Here is a 21,270-nt window from a genome sequence, read left to right as displayed (position 1 = left end):
AAGAGAAGGTCACCCACCTGAGCGGGGCTGGACCTGCCCTAGGTCCGTTTCCTAGGCAACCATTCTCAGGCATGAGAGGCTGTGCGCGCTCCAAGGGGTTGGCATGAGCACAATCAACACGTTTCCCCCTCCCAGGCAAGGCCCGGTCTCCAGAAAACCTCCGGCTGGAAGAGCGGGTGTGTGCACACTCATGGGGAGGCAGAGCCGGCCTCGACCTTGGAGACCAAAAGCCTCCATTCTGCTTTTCTCCTGTGAGCAGCAACTTCACTTCAGGGTAGCTTTGTTACGTCAGGGACACTGGTGCCAGGCTGCTACCCTCTCAGCACGTTCTGCTGCGCTAGTCACTCTGCCATAGGATGGCTCACTCGGGGCAGCTGTCCTTCTTGGGGTTTTCCATACGGGCCCTCCCACCCTGGAACTGGCCACTAACCCGGGACACAGAGAGGCTGAGGGGTCACGCCAGAATTTCCATTTTCCGCAGAGCCAGCCCTCTAGGCTGGTCGCTGGAAACGTCCCCTTTCCGGGACACTAGCTCAGTTCATGGCATGTTTGGGCTTTATTCACTTGCAGCCTCGGTAGATTTCCTTGATTCCTTAAACCTGAACCACGTCTTAGGCAGAAAGGAGCCTTCAGCTCTTACACTGCTTCTCAAATTTAAAGAAAGGAGCATTGACTTACATGGGGCAAGCTTCCCAAACGGTGTGTTTCTGTGACCCACATACCGCCTGCCGCCTGTTTTGTGGTCCCGTCCCTTGACTGAAATCCAGTAACTTTCCTCATCCTTTATTCTCTGCACTTTGATGGAGCATTTGGCCATTTTGTCTCCCTTCATCTTTCTCCTTTTTGGTATTTCTTGGTACTTCTTAGCTGCACCAAGACTGCATCTTTACAACTGGTTCGTATTCTCTCAAATCTCCAAGACTCAATATCTGACCCTCATTTCTATCCCTGAATTTTTGGTTCCCTGCACAGTTGGTTCTGTGTCCTGACCTTTTCTCTAACTTCTGCAAGTGATCCTCCATCTCCTTGAACAGACTCCAACCTTTAGTTCAATACCACACCCCCAGCTCTCTGAAGAGGACCCTCCTCGTCATGGGGAAGCACAGGGATGTCCTCCTCCCAGCCCGCCAGCCCTGTCACTCCCCATCACTGTCAGGGCGCTACTATCCACGTAATCGCCTCTGACTTCTTCAACTCCTGTGTTCAGTTACCTGCACCTGCCAGCTCTTCAGTTCTTAAAATACATCCATATACTAAGTACAAAGGAAAAGCTCTCTATAAACGACAAATTTCAAGGAGAACAGCTCAAGTATATCCTGCACACAAGGATTTCCAAATATGGCATGCTAATTTTCAATAGAATGATTAATTGTGACTCACAAAGTAATGTGTTGGAGCCAGCTCGTACCAGCTTGCAAGAGCCAACTATGGTCTCTTTCTAACTCGTGCTCAGTGACATCAGACTGATAGCTTGAAACCAGCCATGATGGGAGTATGTACGCCAGGGACATTGGCCAGTGTTATAATCAGTTTGCTCCCCAAGAACTCGTAAAGCATTTACAGCCCACAGCCGCGTGAAAGGGCTCCACACGCACATGCACCACACACCATCTTATTGATAAGACAGTTTCAGTTTATTGATGGTACTTAGAAGGAAAATGCTCTCAAGAAGTTCCAAACTCTGGACTCTTTTTTTACAAAGCCTAAGAACCTTGGTTGAGCTTCTCTAAGGTTTTTTTTAAATCTTTATCTTCATACTTGGTGTCTGGTGGAGCTAGGACATATCTGATCTCTAAATGAAGATCCATTCTGTCAATCATTATCCTGAAGAGTTAGTTGGGTCTTATCCAGGGTGTTTGATCCATATGCATTAGCTCTGTTCAGGTATTCCTTCTGTGAGTAAAAGAATATTCCAGTTTTCAAGGTTTAGTCTAAAGCCTTCCTTTTACTCTTTTTTTAGGTAGTATTAATTATGAGTTTCTACTACTAATCTCTATGTAGATAACCACTCTTTTACTTGAATAAGTGTCTTTCTAGATACAATTTGACAGTTTAGTCTTATATTTTGACCCATTCAGAATATACCCCGTGTATTCAGGTCCTCACACTTCTCTCTGTTTCGCTTACTTTAAACCTCGCACCCACATACACACACACATGCACCTGAATACATCTTACTTTCTCAACTGGATCGTAGCTGCTGGAGGGGATGGGCTCTCTATGCATGTGTGTGTCTCCCACTTGGTGCTTGGCAGACACTTGTTGACGGAAATGAAAAAAGACCTCTAAAGCTTCTCCTAAACTGAATCTTGTCATTGCCACAGCCCTTGAAGCCACTGGCACTCAGCCAGCAGACATTTACTGAGACAACCCAGAATACAGTCTTCAGTGAGTTCCCAGTTTGATGAGACAGATGGATGAAAACTTGTGTAAAAAGCCAAATAAATGTCTGTCCACAGAACTGTATGAAAATTGAGGGGAAACAGCTAAGTCTGTCGGGTCCCCAGAAAGTGTCATACAAGATACAGCTTGAGATATATACCATGGTAGATAAGAATAAACTGTTTACAGTAGTTCCTTTAAAAATGGTTAGGAGGCTTCCAGGGAAGCAAAATCATGATGGCAACATCATTGTTTACTATCCCCAAATCCCTCATTAAAAACAAACAAGCAACAGGAAACAGAGCAATTAGGGTTGCCAAAGGAAAGGAAAAACACGCAAGTAACAACTTCCGCCAAAGTGATTCGAGTGAGGCCAAGCCCTACGCAACAGGAGAGACGTAGCCACTAGGCAGAGATTAAAGGAAGAGAAAGGGTCACAAATCCTGAGACAGAGAATGGCTAATACATGCTACCACAGGACACAATCCTCCTCCGAACAGAGCCCTCAGCGAGTACAGCTGAGGCCAAACAGTCCAGGACCCAGTGTGCGGCTGAGGGCAGCCCAGGTCCCGCAGACCCACTGGGGAACTCAGGAAGGTTGGAGGGCACCAGAGGGGAGCACGTCCTATGCCCCAAAGAAACACCCAACAGAACCTGCTGGAATTACAGCCCGAGCTGAGAAGGAACGCAAGCAAAGGAACCCTTGGGCCTGGAGGAGTCCGAAGGTACAGCTCTCAGGATTGTGGCGAAAAGGGTTTTACAAATGATTCTCCCATTCACAATGGGAAGAAAAAGTCAAATGTTTATCATCAGAAATGGCTTTTGAGTGGAGATGGGCAATGATTTACTCCCTGTGTTACATAAACAAAAATAGTTAACAATGGTAGTTTAATAAAAAGTGGACATTAATTTTTCTTGTGTGGACATCATTTTCAGATGATGATTTGACTTGTTAAAACGACTTGTTATTGGGTGAATGATAATTTTAACTTATTTGTTCAAATACTTACAAAAAGCTTTTTTCTGTATGAAAAAATATTAGTAACTAGGGCTTTCTGTTAAAGATGACAACAAAGGCATTTTTAAAAATTCCATTCCCTTCCTTTGAAACTCAACAAAAAACCCACAAAGAATGAGAGAGAGGGAACACTCTGTCTTCAGTGAACAATGAAATGGCCACAATCCCAAACTATAAATCAGGAAACCCACCAGCCAGAGACCATAAAATCTGGACCAGAATGGGGGGGAAGGCTGAGAGCTGACAGACACTCCGCCAGGGGCCGAGTGGGGTATAGATTTCCCTGGGAAGGAGTGTGACAGTCCTGGAAGCGACAGTTCTTTGATTTCAGAGTCCAGATCGGGGACAAAGCACGAGCTGCCCCTGGGGACGGAGCTGTCCTAGCAGGACGGTAGGGGACATTGCTGACGGAGGAAGCACCTCTCAGGCCTCCCGGCTCCAGGCTGTGGAGATGAGGAGGTGGGCAGGAATGGGGGTGGCAACTGCCAGGTTATTACGCCGTGAGCCAGGCGTGTCAGAGGTTCTACTCTGAGGCACACCACCCGTGTGAGTGCCCAAATCTGAAGAGAGATGTGGGCAAAAGAAATAAGAATTTGGTGACAGAGTTGAAGACGATGAACGGAGGAAGTGCCCAGCTCACTGCCCACCACTGTGTGATTCACAAAGTGCCGGCTGCGTTCAAAGCTCAGCATAAAATCTATGCACCCAAACCGAGGGGGAATTGAAGGGGAAAGGAGCAGGAAGCAAGAGTCACGTGCACGACATGACATCACAAAGACATCGCCCAGAGTGACGTTTCCACAAATAGGCTTGTTTCCGAGGCAATTACAACTCTGGTGTCTGGGGGAAGAGCGGCTTCCGAGTGAGGTTTGACTTCAAAAGGAGATTCTAAGTCAACAGAAGGAGACGACCAGCCAGGGAAAAAATCTGAAAAGAATAAGTTCAAAAAAAATAATGTAATAAAATTTATATTATAAGCAACAACAACAAAAAATGTAAACAGATATGGTGCACAAGCTGGAATAACTCATAAAATGAGACGGAAGGGAGTAAAGATGTCGAATTGGTTTTTAGAAACAGTGATGGACATGGAAGGCGGACAGATAAGCATCACTGATATTTGTGAGAACGAAACAGGTGGAACAAAGAATGTTCAGGGATGATAAAGGGGAATTAACTTCCGCTAACAGGAGCTTTGATCTGCGAGTCGTCTCGGGGTACCATGCCCCAAGAAAGGTGACCCACTGTACAGCACGGTTCTGGAGCTGAGCTTCACGGAAGAAGATTCCACGGGCCTCTGAGCAGGGAAGGGCAACAACGAAAAGCCCCTGCTTGGCCTCGCGCATCACCCAGCATTCAGTGCACGAAGGCAGCAGGATGGAGTCTGCACGCTCAGAAAGGAAAGGAAGTGTGACCCACAGATCGTGTCTTCATCTGGGCTGCTCTTCATGTCGAAAGGCAACAGAGAGGCGGTCGGAGAACGCATTCCCAGGAGCCCCTCCGGAAAGCCGAGGCCCTTCTTTGCCCCCCGCAGGGCCAAGAGACTGAAGGAGAAGGAGGGTATCCAGGCACTACAGGCGCTGGCGAGAACGATGGGAGCTGAGCGCTGAGGTCGGTGCAGGACAGAATTAAGACCGTCCGTCAGGGGTTGCATTTCAGAGCAGTGTAAATATCAGAAGCCTTGCATTATCTAAAGAAGTGGATGGAAACCAGCTGGAGGTTGGGCGCTGTTGGGAGGAAATGCAAACGTGCTTGTTTCCTCATCCTTCCCGGCAGCAAGTCTACACTTTGCTAAGTCAAGACACGTCATTAAAAACAACTACCTAAATCTCTGTTTGGTTTCTTTTATCTTCTCTCTTAACTTAAGAGGGCTCTTTGGAGAATTATTCACTTGGGGGGAAAAAAAGAAAAGATGTTCCACAACCTTTAAAATCTTAATTTAATTTCTTTTTATCTAATACGCCTAATAAAATTGCATTAAAATTGTTAATTAAAATTGCACATACATGAAATGATCATCAAATATCTATTGCTATGCACACACTGGTTATCAAACATTAATGTTATGAGTGGCAGTTTGGGTGATTTTTTAAAAAAATGTTATACTTTTTTATTTTTTGAATTGTTGGTCATGGGTATGTTTTGTTTTTATTCAAAAGCAAAGTCATTTTGCAATATAAATAAATTCGATATCAAAAGTAACAGGGCCCAAAGTGAGCCATGGCAGGAAAGTCCTGGAAACTAATTAAAGACAAGGTGGAAGGAAGGAAGGAAGGAAAGGGGGAAGGGAGGGCAGGGGAGAGGAGAGGAAGGCCCCCTGGGTCCTGAGGGACCCTCGAGCCTGGGAAGCAGCTTGCTTATTGGCACCCCCTGTATAAAACTCCCCCGCGTTTCACCATCTGAGACTTGGCTGTCGCTGGCCGGGCACGTGGCTCACGCTCCATCTAACTGTTGCACAATTCTCCTTGCAGTGTTCTGTGAGCTGTGGTGTCGGAACCCAGAGAAGAGAGCAGGTGTGTCAGAAGCTGACAGCCAAAGGCCGGCGTGTTCCCCTGAGCGAGAGGGCGTGCAGGGACCTGCCCGCGGCCCCCCTTGTAAGGTCTTGCCAGATGCCTGCGTGCAGGAGTAAGTATGTGAAGTTCCTGCTTCACCGGATGCACGGACTGTGTCCATCTTGCGGCAGTGGCTTTGTTTTCCACAGCAGCACGTCTAATCTGTGGGTAAAGCAAATCAGACAGAGCTCAGAATTGTTTTAAGTGGCCAACAGCACAACATTGAAGACCAAGGTGTGGTTCTCTGAAGACGCAGTTCTAAGGGACGTTCACTCGCTTAAGAGATGCATCTTCTAGGTTTCCTCGCCCGGATTCATACTTCCTCATATCCTTGACTTTACCATCATTTCTTTTTTTTGGAATTCATGAGCGTTCCTTGTAGGAGTGAAGCCAATATACCTTCTGGTTTGCTTTGCTAATGATATATTTGGATTCATTCTATTAAAAATAGAAGAGTTAAGGATGTTTAAGTACTTAAGTACTTTTCTTATGTATAGTCTGAAACCAGCAAGGATGCAAATATGAAATAATTTTGGTTTTAAAAATAATTTAGACCCTTCCTCAACTAATTTTAAATAATAAGCTTAGTATAAATAATCAAAATTAGGGCTTCATTATATCCAAAACCTACTATGCATGTAGCATTCGACTGTATTTTCAATACACATGACAATATGTATTACAGGTGCATATGTATGTTTCAGGTAGGAAGCTGACAGGTGAGCTGAGGGCCCTACAGCCACTGAAAATAAAGCAGCAGGGTGGTGGCAGGAGGTGTGGCAGAGAGGTGGGGACAGTCACACGAGGAGCACACCCAGGGTCTAGGTCTGTTTTCCTGCTTTGTTTTTCACTGTCTTTATATCAGTAAAAAAATAAACATTAATTCCTTCAGGTCCCCTCCTGATTTTATGATAAGAAAAAAAATCAGAAATTGACAATTATTTTAAAGTTGCTTAGGAAAAGAATACACATATACATATTATATACACATATAAAATCTAAGTTTGCCAACAACTTTCCTGGAAAATCTCACAACCCAAAGTAAAAAAAAACAACAATAGCTTAAAAAAAAATTGCTAGTATTTATTGTGTGCTTCCTGTGTGGAGTTCCTTGCATGTGTGTAACCCACTTAACCCACAGCAAGACAGACATGATCCCCATTTCGAGAGGAGGGATCACGGCTTAGACAAGGCCTGAGACCTCACCCAAGGTCTGTAGCTGCCAGTTGGATCCCGTGGCCTGTCTGACCGCAGGTCTGTCTCATTCCTGAGCCCGGGTTCCTCCCCGCCTCTCTGCTGACTCATGGACGATGTTCACTTTTTTCTCTGGGAATTCTTTGAGGACAGATTTTAAAAATCTTGAGATCCCCCAAATTGGAGATTCCACGTTTTATGATGTTCTGGAACTCAAGAATATTTGTGGCGTATGGCACGGCATGATGCTGTGTGAGCTGCCTCTCTGTCTGAATTTTATTAATTGTGGACATTTGCCTAGCAGGGGAACTAGACCATAAACTGCCTTAGAGGAGAAGTAATTACTTAGAAGTAAGATTGAAGCTTCCTCTAAAATAATCACAGAATAACATGTGGGAATACATCGTGGTTATTTGGGCATGCAGTGTGGTACAAGATGAAATTATAAATTATTATGGCATGCAGTGGAGAGCCAGAATAAAATTGCAAGTTTTAGGGAGAAAAAAAATAAAAAGAAGGAAAAAGGCAGTAGTATTTATTCTTCACCCCCCCCCACCCCATTCCCTAGCCAGTCAGCATTCATGATGACGACCTTTCTAACACCCTGAGGACCTTTGCCCAACATCGTCAATTCACGGACCCCCATCACCGTGGCACAGTGACCCCTTAGAATTCCCCACTGCTCGGCACTCAGAAATAGCGCCCTGCTCTTCACCTTCCCCCACTGCAAGCCTGCCTATGTCTTTAATGCCTGTCTGTGACCTCTGGTTTTCCGTCCCTGTGGTCCCTGAGCTCTCTGTTCTTACACTAGATGCCACTCCTCTTAACTGGCATTCTCTGGTCACTCATGTACCCAGTTCAGTAGGCAGATGCTTTATCACCTTCCTCGGCCCACCTAAGGCTAGAGGCATGTCTCTCCTGCCTGGGGGTATAGCCGCCTCAGTGTCACACGATAGCATTTCTTTGTTAATTCATTCAGCAAGTATTCCTCAGGGGCCACTGTGTTTTAGATGTTATGATACAAAATTAAAAGACACATTCTCTTGTCTCTAAGAGCTCCTAGTTAAGTGGGAGATAAATATGATAACCAGGAAGGGTGAAGTGCCATCGGTGCCGTTACTGGATGAGAGGGTGGCGGTCAGCGCCCCTGGGGGTGGGGGGGCCGGAAAAAGCTTCATGAAGGAGGACCCTTGAACAGCTTTCTGAAAGATAAAGAGTCCGTTCATCAGGCCCTTGGGAGGGAGGGTTCAGGAGAACGTGGGAGAAGAGAGCAGGGACAGACGCAGGGGGCAACAAATGAGTCGTATGTTTGGGGAAATTGCAAGGAATTCTGTAGGGCCAGAACACAGGTTCAGGATGGGTTATGACAGGAGAAGGCTTGAGAAGTCAGCGGTGGAAGATGTAGAAGCCCATGCTAAGGAGTTTAGACTTTATACAAGAAGAAAATGATATGGTCTGCTTTTATTTTGGTTTATTTGCTCTGTACAGATACATGCTGTACAGATGTACTGGATAAATATGGGGGTGTAGGCAGCGAGCCTGGCTGAGGGAATCCGGCCGGGTCCCGGGGAAGAGCGTGAGGGGAGGAGCAGTGGGGATGAATTCTAACCGTGTTCCCAGGGTCTAATCTGAGCACACGATGCCTGACTGGAGCTGGGAGCTGAAGACGGGGACCGTGGTGTGCTTGGAAATGTTTAGCGGCCAGCGGTAGGGCAGGCGGGAAGGGGGAGAGGAAGCCATCATTTGCTGTCTCTGCTGATTTCTGTGGTGCGAGTTCTCCCATCAGGGCTGATTTGGGGCTACCAGTGGGACAGCACTGAAGGCTGGAATAGACACTGACAGTCTCACGCCCGCCAGCCGCAGCACAGGGCCACACCCCACGGGGCAGGGCGGGGTCCGGGTGCCTTCTGGGCTCTGCTTGAGGAAGCTGGTGGAAAGTGATGCCATGAACTCCAGGGAGAGGAGGATAATCGGGAAGGGATGGGGAGACAGAGATAATGTGTCTAGATTACAATATTCTAAGCTTGAGGTTGCGGGAGAAGGTTTCTAGTAAGCGGTGGGCGATCAGGTCTGGAGCCCCAGAGGGAGGCCTGGGCTGCGCAGATAAACTTGGGAGGCATCAGCCTGGAGATGAGTTACAACCACAAGATCGTCAGGGAGAGGTTCAGTGCAGGGAGAGAGAGACGAGGTGGCCAGCACTGACAGCGGAGGGCCGGCAGCGGCCCGGGGCAGCCTGGACAGGGGTAGCCGTCACCCACTGAGGGCCAGAGGCAAGCGGGGAGGGGGCTTCTTTGAAGCGGGTGATGAGGGCCCTGGAGGGAGGCATGCAGTTGTCACCAGGGGCCCTGGGCGGCCTTTCCCAGAGCCCTCCGCGGGGCACTGTGGGCAGAGGCCGGCTGCCCTTGGCAGCGAAGCAGGCAGACGCCCCTTTCGGGCCCAGGGCGGTGTTCACTCCAGCCTCTCCCAGGTGGCTTGGCCTCGGCACCCCTTCTGCGGGTCCCCACAGCCTCCCCTGTGGCTGCCGCCCCACTTCCTCTGCCTCTGGCCCCAGACGAGCCTGAAGGTTGTCGTGAGGGACCCCCGTGAGCCTGTCAGACCATCGGTGCCAGTGGGAGGGGTGCATCGCCCCAGCCAGGTGGCCCCTCAGAGAGGTGGAATGACTGGTCCAAGCAGCAGGGCTGACGCACACACAGATGTCTGGCTTCGGAGGGCCTGTGGCCTCTGCTGCCTCTTCTGCGGCCCCTTACCCGCCGGTGAGCCTCGTCCTCCTCTTCACGAACTCCGAATGCATTCGCCCCTTCCCTACGCTCGCTGCCCCCTCTGACCTGGTGTCTGTGGCCGGGCCATGCCAGCTCGGTCCTCCCTGCTGGACGGTGGAGACGCCCATGCCAGGCAGCCCCCGCTGATGGAAGCGCTTAACCCTTAACCTCAGGCCTCCAGGCTTTGTACGGCATTGCACATGTTTTCATGCACTTCAGTCAAACGTGCATTCTTTGCTGCTAAAGACTAGGTAGTTGAGGAATTTACCCATCCAAGGATGTAAACCGTTATTCATGTTTTAGTACTCAAATGTTTTAAAAGAGGAAAAAAAGATGCATTTGTTGACATAGATCAGCCCTGGCAGATTGTTGTCAAGAAGTTTTCATTATTGATATGTTTGCCTGTGTTTTCTTTTCTCTCCTGTTTTTCCTGTAGAAATGAAACCAGAGGTCAAGGTCAAACTTGGTGAGCAGGGCCCTCAGATCCTGGGTGTCCAGAGAGTCTATATTCAGACGAGGGAAGAGAAACGCATCAACCTGACTATTGGAGGCAGGGCGTATTTGCTGCCCAACACATCTGTGATTATCAAATGCCCAGTGCGACGATTCCAGAAATCTCTGATCCAGTGGGAGAAGGACGGCCGCTGCCTGCGGAACTCCAGACGACTCGGCATCACCGAGTCACGCTCGCTGAGGATCCACAGCCTTGCCGCCCCCGACATCGGAGTGTACCGGTGCATCGCGGGTTCTGCACGAGATACGGTGGTTCTCAAGCTCATTGGCACCGACAACCGGCTCATTGCACCCCCAGCCCTCAGGGAGCTCGGGAGGGAGTATCCCGGACTGGGCCACGAAGAAGCCAATGATTTGGAGGCCACGTGGCATAAGATGAGGCAGATGTGGAGTAACAGAAACGAGCTTCACCCGGGCCACAGCCAGATCGACAAGCAGCCTCTCTTGAGCGCTCTGTTGGGCCGCTGCAGCGATTCTGCAGGGAACACCGACTCCTGGGGGTCTGGGAATAAGCAGTTTGGAGCAGCCGTTAAGCAGGGAGCATACAGCATGGACGCTGCCCAGTTTGACGAGCTGATAAGAAACATGAGCCAGCTCCTGGACGCTGGAGAGGTCAGTGACGACCTGGCCTCGCGGCTGATCTACCAGCTGGTGGCCGACTTAGCGAGGGCGCAGCCAGACCCCTCGCGGTGGAGGGGCACCCACGGGGAGGTCCCCCCCGCAGCCCAGCTGAGGGGGGAGACAGGAAGTGTGCCCCAGAGCTCCAGTGGGAGGCACTCCAGCAAGCTGACCTTCGAGCCACAGGGGCCGGCTCTCGTGCGGCCAAGTCAGCCCTCCTCGGTCTCATTTAATAGAACGGTGACTTCAAGGATTGGCGGGACGGTTTACATTACAGAAAGCACGGAGGTCGTCAATATACTGTGTGAGCTTGTTACCCCCGGGCGGGCCACGTATACATGGACCAAGGACGGAGAACCCATACAACCCTCAGAAAAGTGAGTGAAGTAAGAATTTTTGGGATACCTTCTAGATGGTTCACTTTGTGATACTTTCTTAATGATGTTTGCAGCTTCCTTGAACATATTTTCAAATTCCTTCTTCTAAGAACGTGTTTCCAACAGGATTCTTTGGGAAAGAAACTCTAAAATGTTAGGATGTGCTTATTATATATGCACTTATTTTGTTTGTGAAGTTAAACCACACTGTCCCAGTCACTCTCCTGTAGGTGTGACACAAGACTGGGTATGGGAAGCCTGAGTTTAAGCATGTGTAGACACCCCGCAGAGCTTTCAGACAAAATCAGTACAAGGCCATCAGAAGGTAACACACCTGCAGTGATCCTGTATCAGGTAGGAACTGCACATTGGAATTCACAGCCCTTCCAGGTCTGGGACACAAGGCCCCTCATTTGAGCTCCCATCAGCTCCATGAGGTGGGCAGGGCAAGGGTTAATTGTTTTCTGATGAGGTCATTGAGAAACTGAATCACATGACTAATTCATGGCCAGTCAGACCCAGGCACTGTATCTCCTGAACACCCCCAGCAATGTTTGAATATCACACAAGGCCTGAGTAGAAAGATCTGGCATCTGAAGGAATTTTCTATATTGCGCAATTTTTTTTCATAAAATCCAAAAATAAGATGATAAGGCTGTAAGGTTTTTGAGATGTTCGGAACACAGTATTAAGTCATTTATTTTATTGTGTTCTCTATCAGTGCAAGAATATTACGTATCATCCATTTTACATAAAATAACGGAGGATAACAGAAATACGAATTCACGTTTGCATTCTCTATTGCCTTTAAATCTTGCTGTTGTGCACATAGGACTGGAGATGCTTTGCTTTCTTTTAATTGCATTTAAGCAGAAGCTGTACCTTCTCTGCCTCTAGGGACTGTTAAGAGACACAAACAGAACCACAGATGTGAAATTGTTTATAGACCATCAGGTACTTTAGAAATGCAAGTTTTATTTTTGTTACGCCTTTTGTACATTGAGCCCAACATGTGAAACATCAGAAGAAATGTAGGTAAAAGAAATCTAGGTAAAATTCAATTTTTTATAGTAAATTATTAGGCTATGCCTTAGAATGAAAATGTAAGACAAATCTCATTTTTAAATTTTTTGCCCTGGAACTTTGAACACAATATGTAATGAAGTTTTAGAAGTGGAATAAACCGTCCAGATCAACTAGCTTAGCAATTCTCAAATCTTTGGATCTTAGGACCTGTTTAAAGTCAAAAAGGGATTGAGAAACCCAAAGAGCTTTTGTTAATGTGCGTTACATCTATTGATGCTTATCACACTGGAAATTAAAACCAAGAAACATTTAAAATATCTGTTTATTAAACTATCTAGAAATAACAATAAGTAGCCCATTACATGTTTACATAAATTACACAGTTTCTGAAAAGTGATATTTTTAAAGATTTACTGATAACAATGGCATTGTTTTACATCTTTGTAAATCTCTTTAATGCCTGACTTAATAAAATACAGCTGGGTCCCCATAAATGCTTCTACACTCATCTCTCATGTATGTTGTTTCAGTTGAGATTCTAGAGAAAATTTGGCTTCATACAGATAGGTTAGTTGGAAAAAGAAGGAATATTTTAATAGCCTCTTCAGATAACTGACTATTCTTTATTACTACACTAAAACTGGACAAATGGTAGTATCTTATAGGTTTATTGGAACGTGCAATCTGAAACCATATAATTTTGATACTCTGTTACAATGAAATCTATTGGTTTATCTTGAACTTTCAATGGATCTTTTACCTATTCAAATTTTATGACATTTTGCATTGTGCATTTGGAAAATATTGGCTGAGTTATATACATCTTTGAAATGTTGACACATGTAATTATTCAATGTAAAAATTACACATATTCTTTAACATCTACCTGTCTCATCTCATCAGAGAAGCCTCTGAGTTTTGGAAAGTTACCAGACTCACATTGGAGGACACAAATTTCCCAAAATTTGATTTTTACTTGAAAGCTTGAATTTTATCACAGTCAACAAATACTGTCAGATGTTTTCCTTGAATTGTCCAGCTCATTTTCATTCATCTAAAAAAAAACATCTGGCCTATATACCCAAGTCCTAGTAATCATAGTTTATCTGTCATTCTTTCAAGTTGAAAAAAAGCAACTAGTTCAGGTACCCGTTCACACTGTCACACCGACATACTCAGGCTTGCAGAAGGGCCGTGTGTGTACACACAGAATCTTAGAAACATCTGCACTCGAGGGCTGAGATTTAGTAAAATTAATGAGATTTACTGCCTCATTAAGGACATCCTTAGGGGAAACTAGCGGGCTTGTTTTTACTGTGAGCGTGTGGTGGTCAGGAATGCAGGGACTTCTGGGGCCCCGAGGGCCCACTGCTTCAGTTCCTGCTGTCATGCCAGCAGTTTCTACCTCCGCTACTCTTACTATCGGTGCAAATGTCAGCACCACGAAAATGGCAAATGATGCCTTAGTATTGTTAGGAAAATCGCCTTGGCCTCATGGCCCCCCGTGGCCCATGCCCTACCCTCAACAATTTCATTTTATAAATGGTGAGGAAACAGAGGCTGAGAAAGGTAAGTGATCAGCTGACCTATGGCCGTAGTAGTAGAGGAGGGATGCGCTAGGGCACGGCCACTTTAGGTCAATGTTTGTTGAGGTCAGTGGATTTTAAAAAGTTTGACTTGATCAAATGGAATTGACACCAGTGTCCGAGGCTGAGACTCCTGGAGGTTATATAAAGAAGTTTTGACATGGTACCGCCTACTCAGATGTGTTTCTGCCATACTTTAAGGATCAACCACTTGATATCTGAAGCAATTCCATGGGCCCTTAAAAGTTTTTGTCTTAATTTTTAAGCAGAAAAAAAAAAAGATCCATTTTCATTTCCATTTTTTTTCAAGCTTACCTGAATTGTCCAACTTATGCTTAATATCTTTTATGTAACAAAGGTCCTCACTTCTAGATATATTTTTCTAAAATAAGTAAGTGTATTTATTTTTCTAAATCTCACAAAGCTTTCCAACTGAAGCAGTTCAGAAACGGACTTATGTTTCTGAGAGCCTGTATCCAATAAGAGGAAACCGTATAGACAAGCATGTTTTGATACCAGCTGAGTAAGAAATCTCAGGAAGGGAAGGTGGGTGGGGCCCGGGGGCTGGTGCCATGGAATGATGAGCTCTGTTGTTACTTCAAGATTAAGGTTGTGCAGCAGAGGCCAAGGTCAGATCCCTGTGAAAACTCCCCACACGGGTTCTCCAGCCCAGGGACCCATCCAGGCTGCATACCTGCGTGGCTCCCCCTGGCAACGAGGGTCACGGTGCTCAACTATTCCTAACCTCAGTAATTTCTCACTGCATGTAAAATTGAAGCCTACAAAATAAAAGCATTTTCTGAGAATTGCCAAATGATACAACATATATATGAAATGATTTGAGAAAACATTTTAGTGTATTGTTTTTTCTACTTAGTAGCTACACTTTTGTTCTTAATCAGCTATTCCCTTTAGGGATTTGACAGTGAAAGTCCAGCCCTACCGGCAGCTCCTCTGCCATACTCCTGGTTTTGTGCTGGGCAATTCAGCTGTTAGGATTTCTGCCCCCTTCTGTAGATTCCATGTGTGAGTGGCAGGGGGGCTCGCATCCTTCTAGTACATTCCCTCTATGCCCTTATTCTGTGCCATTCTGAGCATACATATAGTCTCATCAAAGGTTTTTGAGAATTTGCTGTATAAAAGTCACTGTGCTAAATAAGCCCAGAAAATGCACAGCTGTAAAATTTGGTCCCTGCCCTTGAAACGATCACAATCTAGTGGGAAGATACAGAGATTTCACCAAATAAGTACATGAACGGAGGAGCAGGAGCCCAGAGGGCAGAAGATAACTCGGGGTGTTGGGGAAAGGTTTACAGGGGAAAGTACGTTTGGTCCAGGAGTCAGGGAGTCCGTTGGAGTTTGCCCAAGGGGCAACATATGCAAAAGCTCAGGGTGATGATCGATCGTGGAACGTGCTGGAACCCGTGAGAGGTCCATTATGGCTGGACCCTAGGATGAGCAACATGCAGTGACAAGAAACGGAGAGGTGGCCCAGCTCAATGGGCTCATGTTGTCTGTGAAGAAACATAGTATTTAGTGGTCAGAACAGTCTGTGTTGCTAAGATCAGTGAAGTGGGAGGGGGCGGGGGAAAAATACTACATGGATCATTGATTCAGACCATTAAGAAGCAATTTCAAATCATTAAAAAAAAAAAACATTTAAACTGAAACAAAAGCAGACTGTGCCCTCCTTTCCATCCCTGAATAATCACTCCCCCGTCAGGATTCACCTAACTCTTGAGTCTCAGGTGGCGTCTGCACGCAGGTGCTTATGAGCCTGAGCAACTGGGAAACAGGAGCCTGCGGAGGTCGGCCCCGCCGGTCGACCCCGCCTGTCGGCCGCGTGGTCCCATCCAGTGCGATGCCGCTGTAGTGTTCTTACCTCCGCTGACATCTTCCTACAGTGACAGTGTGACAGTGAGAGTGTAATTGTCACTGGGCAGCATTAACTCAAGACCCACTCCCAGTGTGAAAATCTGAATTAAAAATCCACACCTTGTTAGGAAGGATTTGGGCAGAAAATGAGGGTTTAACATTCAGCAAACTAAGGTTTGCTAGTTTATCTCTTTTAAAACATGGTGTGTGGGGCACTGAGTCCGTCCAGAAATCTGTTCTTATGCCAAGTGAGATAGGAAGACTGGGTCTCCAAGCACCGTCCAGCCCCGCCACCTCCGTGAGTTTAAGACAAGGAAAAAGACCTTCCCACTTTGTAGCTGGTGTAGTTTCCTGCCGGAAGGCAGGAGACCCGACGGGATGGGCCTCTGGGGTCCTTACCAGCCCGAAGTCTGTAACCTGGCAGTCTTCTTTCTTGTGACCTGGTGTCATCCTCGGGCAGTTAAACGTGCTCCACGAATGCATCCTCTTTCTAACTGTCCTGCAGAGTGGTTTTGGATGGAACCGGAAACTTACAGATACGGAGCCCTACGAGGAAAGAGCAAGGAAGATACGGGTGCTCTGCAGTTAATCATCTCGGATCAGACGCAGGAAGTTCTTCCGTGCTGTATGCAGGTAACGCCCATTGTTGAAACGCCCATTGTTTGGGGGGGGGGGAGGCGTTGTTTTTAATATTAAACTCTAGAACAGCGGTTCTCAAACTTCAGCGTGCACCAGAACTACCTGGGGGGTTGTTAAGACAGATCTCTTAACCCCATTCCTGGAGATTTGGACCCAGTAGGTTTGGGATGCAGTCTGAGAATTTGCATTTTTTAACACAGTCTCAGGTCATGTGGACACTGCCGGCCTGAGGGCCACACTTTGGAAACGACTGCTCAGGAGCTCGCTTTCTGAGAACTGGGCATTAATGTGGAATCAGCAGCACTGATCACGTGGCTTTGCCCCTTTAAGTGCCATGAGCCACTGAGAGAATAATTACTCTTGCGAGGTCGCTATATCCGCCCCTAGGCATGCCCACCACTCCTTAGAAACACTTTGAGGAGGTCAGAACTGTCAGAGTAATCTTCCCAGGAGGCAGGCAATGTCCTTTCAATATTAAAATGTGCTTTAATTACGAAGGAACATTTTAGGTGATAAGGTTGTAAGCAGTGGCTCCCTGTGGCAAACTCATGTTCTGGGATTAAAAATAAAACAAGAGAGTGTACCTCCAAATCTCTGTGGTTTCTGGGGTCTGAGGTTCAAATGGACTAAATGAGGAGTGGGACAATATCAGAGGTTAGATTCCGGGATCCAGACAACTAAGCATTGAGCTTTGTAGCAAGTACTCTTGTCCAGAAACTGAGGAGGTGGACCCGTTGGTTTTAAAAGTTCCCTGAGTCTGTTGGCTGCGGTCTAAGCCCCTCCCCGGACTGCATTCCCGACGAAGGGCCTTGATTTCCTGGGCCTTAATCCTCCTGGGTTGTTCTTTCCTGTGCATATCAGCCCCTTTCCAGAAAACATCTGTTCCAAGATTCTGGAATGGTGGAAGTAATGGCCATCCCCCTCGCAGCTCCGAGGCTCCCCTCCAGTCCATCCCAGAATGATCCAGCTTCCTAAGCGAGCTGGTGCAACGTCCTCGGGGCCCAGGGGACACGCTGAGACAGGCACAGCCCTCGTCCCGCCCAAGGTCTCCTATCTTTTCAGCTCTCAGGATAGCTGTCCACTGTCCCCAGACCTCCAGGAGAGGATGGGACATTTGGTTGCCCAAGCAGGATCGTTCCTAAGTTCTCTTCCCCAGAATCTGTGGTTTCCAAACAGCTGGCTAAGATGCTATTCTTTCATGCGCTACACATGGGCGATGAAACACATTCAGCAAATGCGGCCCCCCCACTCCAGGAGCTCCGGCGCCTACAGTGGAGTACGGGGTTCAGCTGCGGCGATAGGTCCACTCCAGGGAAGCTCTGGCAACACCCTCTCTGGGATGCTGCCTCGCCGGCCCCACATGCTACAGAGAGAACCCTGGGCAGCCAGCACCTCTCCCCCTCTCTGAGCTGGCCACCTGAATGCTGCAGGTGTCTGCCGCCAGCCTGCGAGCTGCTTGCCGGCAAGAAGAGCTGTTTTCTGACTATTAATTCCTAGTGTTCAGCTCAGGCACAGAGTGCATTTCCGAAATATCCTCCTGGTCTGTATATGGTCGTTGCAATGCACCATTGTAGCCATTTCTTTGCACCCACCCATTGCCTGTCTGTCCGTCTGTCCCCTGAGCACCCCGAGGCTGTGTATGTGCAGGTGCCCAAGGAGCCAGTACTCTGCCTCTGTCCCCAAAGCCCCCCAGAGGCAGCACGGTTCACCAAAGAGCAAAACCTGAGCCTAACCTCGTTTCCCTCTCCCTTTGACTTAAGAGGCGCCTGTCATCTTGTCTGTTGAAAGAAATATCACCAGACTGGAGCCCGGCCATCTGTCCGTTGTGGTCGGAGGCCTTGTGGAGGCAGCTCTGGGGGTAACTGTGGTGATCCGGTGTCCTGTGAGAGGTGAGTGTGCACGTCTCCCGGCTGGCCCACTGTTGCCAGGGGGACACCCGCTGGCATTTTGGCATCCACACCTCTAAGCATCAGCCTGGGAGGCTCCAAGCTCTTGTTCTCCAGCACAGTGGCAGGGAAGCCATCTCTCAAGGCTGAGTCCTCACCAGGGAGCTCAGAGACCAGTGTGGAAGCAGAGTGCCGCTTTGCTCAAGGCCCCTGAGGGCTGGGACTGCTTTGCACGCTGGCACTGGCAGGACCAGGACGAGGGTCCCTGTGGCAGGTCTGTCCATGAGGCCAACTTCCAGCCTAGAACACGGAGTCCGAGTGAGGGCATTTGTAGGAAGCTGTTAGAGGATCTCCAGCGAGAAGGGGTCTGTGCTGGGCCCAGCCAGGGTGGGCAGGGGCTGGCGCGCACCCCCTCCATGCCATGGCTGGGTGGGCAGCACGTCTGTGCCCAGTGGCTTTTTCTGCTTGTTTATAAGGGCAGATAAATCTCTGTTCTAAGCAATTCATTCTGTCTTAGGAGAAATAATACTTTCAGTCTGACTTTGCCCTAACCCCACAGCCATTTTTCCTCTGTAAACCACAGATTCTTTATCTTACCGCGGCCATGTGCATCCCCAAACCCATACAACATGCTTCACACATGTCCATTTTCCAGCCAGGAGGCTGTGTGAATGGCTTGGTCAGTTTCTCGAAGAGATGGTGGGCTCCTCAGAACTAAGGTCTCCTGCTTTAAGGTGACTGTGCATGGGCCTGTGACTTACGTGCATTGATTTAACTCTCGGGCCAGCTGTGTCTTCCCGGTTTGCAGGTTCTAACGAGGTGCCCGTAGTTGCAGCCACTTACGATGAATCCAGCTACGGCTGTGAGCCAAATAGCCCAGGGTGACTGGGGGAGGCCTGGATGCAGATCTCGGTGACACCGTGAGGGTGCATGGAAGGAAGGGGCCCTAGGACACCCCACCCGGGCCCCGGCTCCCTGGCCCCTGCAATGGCTGGTCCCCTGCCATGTTTCCAGGGCTGCACCTTTGCCTCCACAAACTGGAAATCTGCTAACCCCCAAGGTATTATTTTTCACCCCTTGGAAGTCCCTGCAGTGTTTGGCCTACACAGGCTTGAAAAATCCCTCCAGCTTCCCAACTGACTCCACCCACAAGTATGTGAGTTTTCTGGCAAATGCGTGGACCGTTACGGATCAGGTCAGCATTGTCTGGCCACGGCAAGGAGGAGAGCAGAGCGGAACTTGGCAGTTGCCAAGCCAGAAATGTCTAGAGTTTCTACAGCCTCACCTGCAGAAGATTCTGCAAAATAGATCTGACTTCTATTAAGAGAAACCTCAACTTTTAACATTATTTCTAAATTTCTTACTTCCACACTCGTTTAATATCAGGCTTTCAGGGAGATGAACTCTTGAGAGGATTGCAGTGTGTAATTCGCTGTCCTAACAGGGGCTGGATTCACTGGAAACTCTTCTCGAGTGAAGCATCTAGCAAAGACCATTAAGCTCATCTCAGTTTTATTCCCGCGGCCGCCCCGGGTTCTAGCAGCCCCTGCTGGCCTCGCCATTGCAGCCCTGGGGCCTGGGCGAAGCTCAGGGCTGGACGGGCTCCTCTCCCTCCTCCCTCCCTCTGCTTCCAGCTCTTATTGGGATTGTCCCCTTGGTCTTTCTTTACCTGGCAGTCATCCCTGGGGTACTAGACCCCAGGAACTAACCAGGAGTCCTCTTCAAAATAAACCTGTCTCATTTTGAGTTCTGTGCCATTTTAAATAAACCTGTAGTGAACTTACTGTTTTCTTATGGGCAGAAGCCATAGCTAACTTAGCCTATTATGGAAAGCCATCTTTTTAAAGAGAACTGGGGAAGAAGATAGAGGGTTTTACAGACAGTTCGGTCACTAGCTCATATATGACCACAGGTGAGACATGCGTCTTCCGACCCTCTTCTCTGAAATAGGAAATATTCCCTATTCATGGAAGAAGGGACTTTGGTTACGATTGAATCCAACTCCTTATGTTACAGACGAGGGCATAATAATATTTACTTGAATGCTGCTGTACAAAATCACATTTGCATATTGCAAATCGCTATTATGTCTGTAAATGGGTGGCATGTATACATTTTTCTTTTATTTTTCAGTTGCCCGTAAAAATGCTTTCCACTAATTATCCAGAGCTCATCTAGCCATACCTTTTAGACCAATTCAGTTTTTGTCATAGCCAAATATGTGTTCTTTAATTCAGTTATTGATAATGATTGATTCTAGTCACTGTTCAATGATATTTCTAATAACCGTATCAAATCTGTATTTCTAGAGGTTAAAAGTTCTAAGTTGCAAGAGTTATTTGTCTTGCTCTTTTTTAAAAACAAAGTTTCTTCCAAAAATGGGAAGAGGTTTAAACTGTACCTCTCTGCCACCTTCTGGTAAGAAAGGAAAGCTCACCAGAGGAAAATGACCCATAAATACCAATAACTGCATATTTAATTTTTTCTCCTGTTAATGCTTAGTTAGATAAAATCATTTATCTATGATTTTCTGTTACATGTGTATTCTGTGTTCCTTGTTTTCTTATTCCTTAAGCTCATAAGGAGGGCAGCCGATCTGAGTGTCTTCTCTGAAGTGTTCTGGGTGGGCGCTGAGCTCCTCTTGGTCTCTGAGAAGCTCTCTCGGCCCACAGACGGGGATGGGGTTGAGCCAGGAAGATGGTGATTCCCAAATGGATGATGCTGGCAACACCCCCAGTGCCCCAGTCCCAGGAGTGGAAAATCTCTTAAGCACAAAATGAGCTGAGCAGCTGCTCCTGAGAGCAGTGAAACTGCCTGGAGGGGCTGGGCTGCTGGAAAATTGAAA

At 47.5% G+C, this 21,270-nt stretch overlaps 1 protein-coding gene across 6 annotated transcripts in view; it reads left to right on the top strand.

Moving 5' to 3' along the window:
- Positions 1-21,270, top strand: part of ADAMTSL3 (ADAMTS like 3) — a 242,883-nt gene that overhangs the window by 186,833 nt on the left and 34,780 nt on the right. For all 6 annotated transcript variants that reach the window (XM_073227130.1, XM_073227129.1, XM_073227128.1 and 3 more), the window contains 4 exons: positions 5,872-6,025; positions 10,342-11,413; positions 16,406-16,533; positions 18,300-18,428. In XM_073227130.1, the coding sequence (XP_073083231.1) occupies positions 5,872-6,025; positions 10,342-11,413; positions 16,406-16,533; positions 18,300-18,428 (1,483 nt within the window). The remainder of the gene's footprint in view (positions 1-5,871; positions 6,026-10,341; positions 11,414-16,405; positions 16,534-18,299; positions 18,429-21,270) is intronic.

This window comes from Manis javanica, chromosome 18 (genome assembly GCF_040802235.1).
Source record: "Manis javanica isolate MJ-LG chromosome 18, MJ_LKY, whole genome shotgun sequence".
Lineage (NCBI taxonomy): Eukaryota > Metazoa > Chordata > Mammalia > Pholidota > Manidae > Manis > Manis javanica.
This window is presented reverse-complemented; position numbering and strand designations above follow the sequence as displayed.